The sequence below is a fragment of the Athene cunicularia genome, unplaced genomic scaffold (assembly GCF_003259725.1).
Source record: "Athene cunicularia isolate RWA unplaced genomic scaffold, athCun1 SCF_3, whole genome shotgun sequence".
NCBI lineage: Eukaryota > Metazoa > Chordata > Aves > Strigiformes > Strigidae > Athene > Athene cunicularia.
This window is the reverse complement of record NW_020799377.1, coordinates 245,729-255,693: the sequence shown is the minus strand read 5'-3', so window position 1 is coordinate 255,693 and position 9,965 is coordinate 245,729. Positions and strand designations below refer to the sequence as shown.

Sequence of the window (9,965 nt, the reverse complement as noted above, 5' to 3'; positions counted from 1 at the left end):
GATAGCGGTGACCGTGAGGCTGAGGGGAAGCGGCCTCCCGGGGCCACGGCGGTGACCTGCCGGGGACTGAGTCTCCTTCCTCTCAGTCTGTGGGTGGGGGGCGAGGGGGAGACGGGGGTTCTTAGGGAAAGGCGCTCAGCCGGGGGTGGGGGTGAATGGGCGAGGGGGAGTAAAAAGGACAGCTTCGTAGATGACAGGCGGTGCAAGGAGATTCTGCTCTTGTCAGGGAACGCTGTAGCCTCTTCTGCTTCGTTTTAATCGTTTGAAAATCGTTTGGCCTCAAATTGGGCCAGGGAAGGTTTAGACTGGATATCAGGAAGCATTTCTTTCCAGAAGGGGCTGTTGGGCGTTGGAATGGGCTGCCCAGGGAGGTGGTGGAGTCCCCATCCCTGGAGGGGTTTGAGAGTCTCTACATAGCGCTGAGGGACCTGGTGTAGTTGGGAACTGTCAGTGTTAGGTCAATGGTTGGACTGGATGATCTTCAAGGTCTTTTCCAACCTAGACGAATCTGTAATTCTGTGAAAACTGTTACATTTTTTGAAAGTTGTACCCTTCTGATGCCATGTCGTTTGGCCTTCATTTACATTGTGCCATTATCTAAGTCATGGATAATGTACAAAGTGATATATGCTGTCACAGGATATAAGGAGAAAGGAGGAAGGTCTGGATACAAGCCATGGTTTAGAGTGGCTTGTCCCTACTACAATACTTTTTAAGAAACAGCAGTTCTTAATTTTTTATTCCACTGAAAGGGACCTGCCCTCGACAGGTGTTGGTTTGCTGGAGAACGAGTGAACTATCCTAATTTCTCCTGCATTTGCTTTCAGGGGCCAAGTCAGGAATATGGCAACTCTAAAAGACAGTAAGTACTGCTTTCATTTGCTTTGGAGAGAGGGAGAGTGTTGCAGGAAAACCATATATTAAAATGTAATTTTGGTTAGCCTCTGTCAGATAAACTGCTTGTGATACACCATAGTACTGCTGTATGAGCCTCCAGTAGTTTGTATATTAAACAAGTGTCTTTCAGAAAAGGCATTGCTTAAAATGGTTTTAGTGCTAATTTAGATGTCATTTTGGCAAACCAGTAGTTTTACTCCAACATAATTCATATATTCTAAACCAGATTTTTTGCTCACCTTTAAGAATTGATTTCTGTTATTTCCCTGTGTGTTTATCCAACATAGGGGAGAAAAAGGCTGACAGAATGGTTCCACTTTGATAATGGTTCTTTAAGCAGCTCCTTGTAGGTTCTTATACAGGGATATTGTCTTGGAATTGTGCTAGTTTTTAGGAGACCTGTTTTGTTTTCTTTTTACACCAGTATTTTTATGAATCTCATTTTTCTACAATCTAAACAGAGGAGGAAGTTTATTCTGTCTCATCCTATTGGGTCTCTCCCCTGCCCCTTGTTGTCTGGAAAAAGATAACAATATACCTCAAATGATATATTTGTGAAACAGATAGAAGTGGAAGGAAAGAGAATAGTAAATAGGTTAAATATTAAATAAATGTTATATCTGGAGGAAAAAAAAATTTATCTGATGTAAAGGTGCATTTGGGTTAGACACGTTACTGCTCTTAATACTTTCTTAGTGTAAATATTAAGGTCTTTTATGAGGTTTATTTGTGCATGGCTTGTTTATTTATTTTTTTATTCTTTGAGGAACTTGGCAAGATAATTTTGGATGGCTGTTGCTAGGATTTTATTCCTTGGTTTTGATGTCATTATGCCCAGTACAGCCCGTGACCTTCAACTATTAACCTTGTAGTTACCAGGCGTTTGAAGTCCATCAAGAACATTCAGAAAATTACAAAGTCTATGAAGATGGTTTCTGCAGCAAAATATGCAAGAGCTGAGAGGGAGCTGAAGCCTGCTAGGGTCTATGGAACAGGAGCACTGGGTGAGAGAAGACTCCTGCACTGTTTGATGTGGGAACAGAAGAGGAAGGCTTTCATGGTGGTGATAAAATGCCTAGACTTTTTTAACCTTTAGGTAGATTTTACCCCAAAGAATTAGTATCTCTAGGCCAATGTCCCCTTGACTGTTCCTTTTAAGTAATTTACGGAAAGTGAATTTTACGAGTTGTAATGTGAAATTCATTATGATTTCTGATTACTTTTTTAACTTTCTGTGGTTGTTAGTCATAAAAGCACCACAACTCAGAATTTCCGGCCTGCTTCTATCTGTTACTGGAATTGTGTCCTATCTCTAGTGTCTACAGCTACTGCCAGACCTCCTTGTGAACACTTGGGCTGCACTTGCTCCCGAGGCAGTGGACTTGCACAGTGAACTTAATTAAGTAACAACACTGTGTGATAACCCGATGCAGAGATGTGGCTGGCTTTGAATTGTCTCTTTGTCACCTCTGGTCAGATCATAGGCAAGCTTGAATGATTGTGAGGGAGACAAAATTCATCTGGCTATGATTTTTAACCCCTTTAGAAATTTTTACATTGAATAATTCAGAGGTATTTTGGTATGACCTATTTGCTTCCTGACACCCTTGAATAACCTATCCATCTGTTTTTTAGCTCTCTATGAGAAAGCAGAAATAAAGGCACCGGAGGACAAGAAGAAGCACCTCCTTATTGGTGTGTCCTCTGACAGAGGTCTTTGTGGTGCTATCCATACATCCATTGCTAAAACCTTGAAGAACGAGATTACCAACCTCTCAAACGCAGGGAAAGAAGTCATGGTGGTTGGAGTGGGTGACAAGATCAGAGGCCTACTTCAGAGGTAAAAAGAAGGGTTTGGTTTGGTGGATTTGGTGGTTTTCTGTGGTAGAAATTTCAAGATGGCTTGGAAAGCTGTGTGGTGTTCACAGGCAATTGCATTTAATGAAACTGCTAGATTCAAGTTCTTTTAAAAACAAACCAAACCAAAAAACCTGCAAATATTCTAAGATGGCTTTTGATCATCTGGACATTTGTGAAACAGCTGCCACTGCATTATTATATTTTTGGAATAAAAGTCTGAAAACTACCAACACTAGCATTGCTACATATGTGTTTATCATGAAGCTATCGTAATAATTAAACTGAAAAAGAAGCAAAATTCATCTAAGACCCTAATTCAGTAAACTGCTTAGTTTTGAACGCTAGTAAGTTACTGGGACTCATTGCCTCTTGGTGCCACATAATTGTGCTTTAGAGCATACACTTCTTCTAACACAGATGTGGTATTGCTGCAGGACACATGGCAATTACCTACTGCTGACATTCAAAGAAGTGGGACGGAGACCTCCGAGCTTTGGAGATGCTTCGGTCATTGCCTCAGAGTTGTTAAACTCTGGGTATGAATTTGATGAAGGCTCTGTCATTTACAATCGGTTCAGGTAAGATTAAACTGAAACTGCACTAGAAAAATACTGGGTAGAAGGCTTCGAAAGAGCACATTGGCCTGACTGATTGGTCACATTTACTTTATTTCTGGAGGAGTTGAGTGCATTTTGGTGTGTGTGAAGAGCTGATTATTCTTTTTTTAATAGCTGTGTTGGAATTCTCTTATTTGTATGGTGGGTGCTTTTATATTTACAGTCAACACATCATTATATCCACGTGCTATCTGAGATCACTTCATTGGGATTATCGCAGAGCTTTGTGGAATTGGAAGGCCAGAATTTGTCTATTCTGATTTTATTTTAAGCACCCAATTTAGGGTTAGTTGAATTGAAGAGCCTGTTAACGCTCTTTTTATACAGGTCTGTCATCTCCTACAAGACTGATGAAAAACCAATCTTCTCCCTTGAAACAGTTGCTGGTTCTGGTAAGTAGTTAGCTAGAAATCAGCAGTTAGATGAAGTGATAAATCACAGAAAATGTACTCTGAACGTGGGAATATAGTATTAAAACATCTTATTATGGTGCATGTATCTTTAAGTTTAACACTGTCTTGGCACTCCAGGCCTGAGCTGTCAAGGTGCTGTGGGGCAGGGAGGTTAAAAGGAGAGGTGGTATTAATTTTAGTTTGAGATTCTCTCTCAAGAAAGAATTGTTCATATACAAAACACTGTCAAGATCAATATTTTCAGCACTGAACAGCCTGGGTATTGAGTGACTTTGCACTAAGTAAAAATACCCCAGAATGCTTCTGCAGCGTTGTCTGGGAAAGTTAAACATAATACGTCAATAATGTATTTGGCCTTGATCAGAATCTGACTTCCCTAATAAATTGAATTAAAACACATCAAATACTTAACAAAATTTTAAATAGCAGAGCAATTATGGAAGTACACATAGTAGGTAGAGAAAATGCCTCTGCCTTAAGTAGAGAAACAGGGTAGCCTAGTAGTCTTTCACATGGCAGTGTATTGTTTTACTAGAAGTAGTACATCTTGGATTTCTCTAAGTCCACGCTCTCATATTTTACAGAAAGCCTAAGTATCTATGATGATATTGATGCTGATGTGCTGAGAAACTACCAGGAATTTACACTAGCAAATATTCTGTACTACTCTCTGAAAGAATCCACCACCAGCGAGCAGAGTGCTAGGATGACTGCTATGGACAATGCTAGCAAGAATGCTTGTAAGTCTACACTGTGGGCTTCCCGGGACTTCAGTATGAAAGTAATGACCTCCCTTTCTGTAACTCTTTGCTTCCAGAATGATAAGAAATGAGTTGTTTTCTCTCTTCCATTCAATTTTGAGTCTGTTTTTTTGAGCCAATTGAACTGGGATTCTTTTCTGAACATGTGAACCTTGATTAGTCCCTGGAAAGCTGGATTGCTGTCAAGTATATGAGAAACAAGACTAGGTAATTGGACTAACAAATTCTTTAATAAGAATATGAAATACTACACTGATCTTGTAATGGCCAAATATTCTTTACGTTCTTCTCATGTGTCTGATCTAAGGATTTCCAAAGCTTTTATAAACCTGTACCTACTTGTGAGCCAAATGTAATTAGTACTGCACCGATTTAAAGGTGGGTAAAGGGAAACAGTGGTGAAATACTTTACCACCTGTCATGCAGCAAGTTGAGAATATACGAGTATTCCTTGGAAGGTGTCCAAAGTGAGTGCAGTGCAGAGTATGTAGTCGGTATTAGTGAGAGACAGCTAATAGTTTTTAGTGTGGTATGGTGATAAGACTTCAGCCTTAAGAAGGTAGTGTTGCATAAATGATATTAGTGACTGACTGAAGCCCTTGTGATGTGCAATTGGGCTACTGGGAACTGTAGGTGTGTCTCTGCTGACTGCCTTATCTTGAGAGAAAGAGATACCTTCCACGTTTTTTAAAAAAAAAAAAAAGAAGAAAAAATCTGTCTCCCTTTGCTTGAACAACAACAGTAACTTGAAAGAAATACCAGTGTAGTTAACTGACAGTGAAATCTAATTTAAAAGCAGACAATGCATGCTTGTGTTATGTTAAAATAAGCTGTGTCATACTGTGGTATTTACTAGCCTGTCAGCTGTTCTTCAGTTGTTTAACTCTGATGCCTCAAGTCAAATTACCAAGTTTCTAAATTGTCTACGACAAATTATCTGTAGGAGAAAGAAAATGAAAAGTGTGGTAAGCCTCTTGATCATTTCCAAGACTGATTTTCTGTTTGTACAGCTTCTCTTCATCTGTATTTGAATACTTACATGTTGTAATTCTAACCTTAATTTTTTCTAGCTGAGATGATTGACAAATTGACCTTGACATTCAACCGTACCCGTCAAGCCGTCATCACCAAGGAGCTTATTGAGATCATCTCTGGTGCTGCTGCTCTGTGAGTACCTGTACAGTCGTGAAATAGAAGTCGTTGCAAAGTCGAGTATGCTTGTATGTCCTGCTTCAGTCAGGTTAACGGGGAGGTTAGGGCATGTAGGTCCTAAAACTGAAGGGAAGACAATCCATGGCATGACTATCGAGTTTTACAGCTTGCGCAGTTCTACTAACAAATGTGAAGTTTGGCAGTCTTTTTTGGCCAGAGGAAGTTAAAAAGCTGGTAAAATAGATCTTTAGACTCAACACACATCCTTGCCTGAACAGGTGGTGGTTTTCCTCCTTTTTGGAGTTCAGTGGATTTCCCCCCTGCTCCTCTCTTCTACCTGGGCCTCTCCTACTGTCTGCTCAAACAGCCCAGTAGTGTTGGGTTGGATAAATCAGCCTGTGCTGGTGCTCATAAGCTGAGAGTTTGGGGGTGGGGGTTGGAACGAGGGAATTTCCAGTCTGTTGGCACTGAATGTGTATTTTACTTTAAGTTCAGTATTTTGATTATTTCCCTGAGAAAGAAGTTTTGTGAAGGTGTGTACTGCAGGTTACAAACGTGTGGGCTTAGACCACAATTTGTAACTGCCTGTAGCTAATGTGTATTACATTTAACAGCAAAAATTTGTGCTATACTCATATGCAAATACGTGTGTTAATATGCTGTGTGTTTTCAAAAAACCCGGAATACAACATATAGCGGTTACATGCTGTATTGTGCTCCTCACAATACATTTGTGGTCAAAAATAAGTGCATAGTTTTGCCTGAATTTGCATGAGTTGCTTCCTAACCTGCTTGTTCTGTTTTCTCTCATAATACCATAACCAGGGATTAATCGGAAAAAGCGGTACAGCCAAATCCAAGAGGTAAAGTTATGAAATAGAAACTAGATTGTATTTTAAAATGGATTAACACAGATAATCTTGAAGTCACATGAGGAAGTTGGAATTCGGTGTTGTTGGTCAGACAAACTCCTCTTTTCAAAGGGCTGGGAAACTGCCCACTGCTAGTTTGAATCTGTCTGAACAAAAAGTTATTAAGGGTCAATAATTTAAGCAAAATAGCATACATCCACATTTCACATAGTTTTCTATTTTTTTTTCATGTGGTGCTGGATTCATTTGCAATTACTGTTTCAATCTTTTTTATAGTGCCCTAAATACAGTGGCTTTAAAATGTCTGTATGTAAGATTGTACCTAAAGAGGTTTCTGTAGCAAAATAAGCATATTCAAAACTTCAAACTTCAAGCAAAAACAGACTTGATAAATGGGGGGGGGGGGGGGGGGGGGGTAAGGAATACTAGTGAGTTGAAATACTCAAATTGGAGGAGGCAAAAGTTTTAAATAAAACCCCAAATAATTAAAAGGATTTTAATTCGCTTCAATTTTCCCTACAGGTGAAGAAGAGCTCTTCTGAGCATATGGTGTAACATGACTGTGTCTATATTAACAAGACTTCTCTGTTATTTTGTGAAGAAGTTGATAAAGCCTCAGAAATCTGTGAATTCTTACAATAAACCATCTACATGAAACAAATGTTCATGGTTGTCTATGGAGCTCTTGGTGTCTGAACATCTGGATGTGACAGTTACTGTTTGAAACAGAATTCTTTAAAGCTGTGCTCTACATTTTGTAATGTATCTGGCATGCAAAACCATCTAAGCAGGTGTTTCTTTGTTTGAAGAGTGGAAGAGATTGACTGTCTTTGCCTGGTGTTTAAAAGTATTGGTTTAATGTACATTGTCCTGTGTGCTGAGGGGGGAGGCTGTGAAATAACCTCTGCGTTGTGCAGTTGGAGCATGGATCTCTAGCTTATTTGAATACCATATTGCTACTATTTCTAGATGTTCATGTTCTAAAATGATCTGATCTACATGAGTCATTTGTGCACATTGTTCATATCCCGGTCAGTGTATGTGTGTGTGTATTTGTGTGCTATAAAATACAGTACCACCGCAGTTCTCAGCCCTTGCTGGGCACGACAGGAATGTGAGGAAAGGATAAAATGTAGAAAATAGAGTATAGCGGAAGTGTAAGAAATGGCAGTGGTGCCGTAGAAGTAGAAAGCTGCCCCTCCCAGTTTGGCAAAGTGAGAGCCTTGAAGGGCTCAGTAATGACGACAGAAACTGGAGGAGGGTTTGTAGGTCTGGAGAAGGGAAATGGCCTTGAGCTTCACAGCAATCTGTGAGTGAGACACGGGGACAGGCGTAAGCAGCCACCCTGGTGGGTTGAGTCAGACCTAAGTCAGCTGGTCTAGAAACCCTACAATCAAGTGCTGAGCTTGAGCTAATGTTTCCTTAGAGGCAACTTGTTGGCTTATTGAAGGGATGTGGGGATGCTGCCCTGTAGCTTTCGGTGTGCTGCCTCTGGGTGTATGTCAAGATGTGCATGTGGGTAAGGGAAGCAGTAGCATGACCTGAGGTGGGATTAAGAAAGAGAGAGCAGATTTGTTACATATTTAGAAAATGCTTCTAATGACTTCCTTTAGGGAGCTACAGTTCTAACGCTGCTGTTCACACAGCGGCAGGTGGGTTGGAATGGGGGAATTCAGGGAGTACTAAAATGTGGGAAGACAAATGAGGTACTGGGTGTTGTGATGGTGTATAAATCCCTGATCTGTGCAGTTCTCATAATCTGGAGCCTGTAACTCTTTGTGTAATTTTATTTGTATTTAGAACCTCTTTTAAATCATGTTTCATCTTCTTTTCTACTTGTATGGGAAGGACTGCCTTGAAAGTGCAAGCCTGTTAAAGTTGAGAGCTAGCCCCATTGTTTAAACATCCTTTTTTGAGATAATCCTGATGATTTATGTTCCCCTTTTCCTCTGTAAATTTATCAACCCTCTCTATTCTCTTCCCTGTGAAATAACATCCTTGTTAGGGAATAATTGAAGGCTACTGCTAGTTTTCTAATGCAGCTCCCACCACTTCCCTGCCCTGTAACAGCCTGTGAGCCAGGTCCGTACCCCTAGGGCCAAAGCTTTCCCACTGTGTCTTGAGTTTTTGTGGCTGTCTGGGCTGCTGCCATCACCTTGCTCTGCAGAGTGTGCAGCTGCTGGGCTCAGTGGGACAGGCAGCCATCCGTCACCGTCATCCCAGGTGAGAGGGATGATGTGTCGTGCCAAGCACAGAAGCGCTGCTTTGTGTGAAATGGTTGGCAAAGAAAAAACTGCTACATGGGCCCTGGGCAGGACCTGCCTGGATCAGCAGTGGTGTGTCCAGCCAGATGGGTCCATCAGGGACCCTCCTGCTGTCCCCAACACATCTGACCCTTCCTCATGTCTGTGTCCCATCTGTCATGTCCATGTGTGTCGTCCCGTGTCCTTTAGTTCTTCTCAGGTAAGGAAATCCTTTCTGCAACCTCCAGCCTTCCCTTCTTCCTCCTTTCAAGACACAAAGGATTACCTTGTAGTGTGAGTCAGGTCGATGGTACCTAAGGAGTAGTGTGTTCACAGAGGGAAGTTCTTTCCAAGTCCTTGAATCCAATGTTCATAAAACTAGGGGGTGGTTTGGGTTGGAAGGGATCTTAATGACCATCTAGTTCCAACCCCCGTGCCATGGGCAGGGCCACCTTCCACTAGCCCAGGTTGCCCAAAGCCCCGTCCAACCTGGCCTTGAACCCTTCCAGGGAGGGGGCAGCCACAGCTTCTCTGGAAAACCTGGGCCAGGCCCTCACCTCCCTCGCAGGAAAGAATTTCTTCCTTAGATCTAATCGAAATCTGCAGTCTTCCAGTTTAAAAGTGTCACCCCTCATCCTATCTCTACACCCCTGATCAAGAGTCCCTCCTCATCTTTCCTGTAGCCGCTTTAAGTACTGGAAGGCCGCTATAAGGTCTCCCTGGAGCTTTCTCTGCTTCGGGCTCAACACCCCCAACTCTCTCACCCTGTCCTCACGGGAGGTGCACCACACCCCTGATCATCTTTGTGGCCTCCTCTGGACCCACTCGAACAGGTCTGTGTCCTTCTAATATCGGTGCCCCCAGAGCTGGAGGAAGTACTCGGAGAACGTTTTACTCTGGGAAATGCAGTGACAGCGATGGCTGCACAGGGCTGACATCCGACTCCTTCACCTAGCTGAAAAAAAAAAAAAAAAAAATCAATTAGGCCCTCGGATAAATTATTTTGACCAAGAATTTTCATCTTTCGGGTAACACGTGGCATTGCTGCTTGTTTAAATGATGTGCCTGGATCACGCTCGGCTGCTTTGGGCCTGCAGGGGTGAAGGGAGCAGCGGCGGTCGCTCGCTCCCGAGGAGGCCCAGCCCAGGAC

At 41.9% G+C, this 9,965-nt stretch overlaps 1 protein-coding gene across 2 annotated transcripts; it reads left to right on the top strand.

Moving 5' to 3' along the window:
• Positions 1–763: 763 nt before the first annotated feature.
• ATP5F1C (ATP synthase F1 subunit gamma) lies at positions 764–7,237 on the top strand. Of its 2 annotated transcripts, XM_026867367.1 has the most exons (9): positions 764–862; positions 1,770–1,901; positions 2,533–2,737; positions 3,192–3,335; positions 3,702–3,766; positions 4,372–4,527; positions 5,619–5,715; positions 6,526–6,563; positions 7,095–7,237. In XM_026867367.1, exons 1-8 carry the CDS (start codon positions 844–846, stop codon positions 6,530–6,532), a joined length of 825 nt encoding a protein of 274 aa, XP_026723168.1. In that variant the 5' UTR covers positions 764–843; the 3' UTR covers positions 6,533–6,563; positions 7,095–7,237. The 2 variants fall into 2 exon arrangements, with proteins under 2 accessions (XP_026723168.1, XP_026723169.1); XM_026867368.1 differs by lacking the exons at positions 6,526–6,563; positions 7,095–7,237 and having other exon boundaries at positions 5,619–5,719.
• Positions 7,238–9,965: the final 2,728 nt, after the last annotated feature.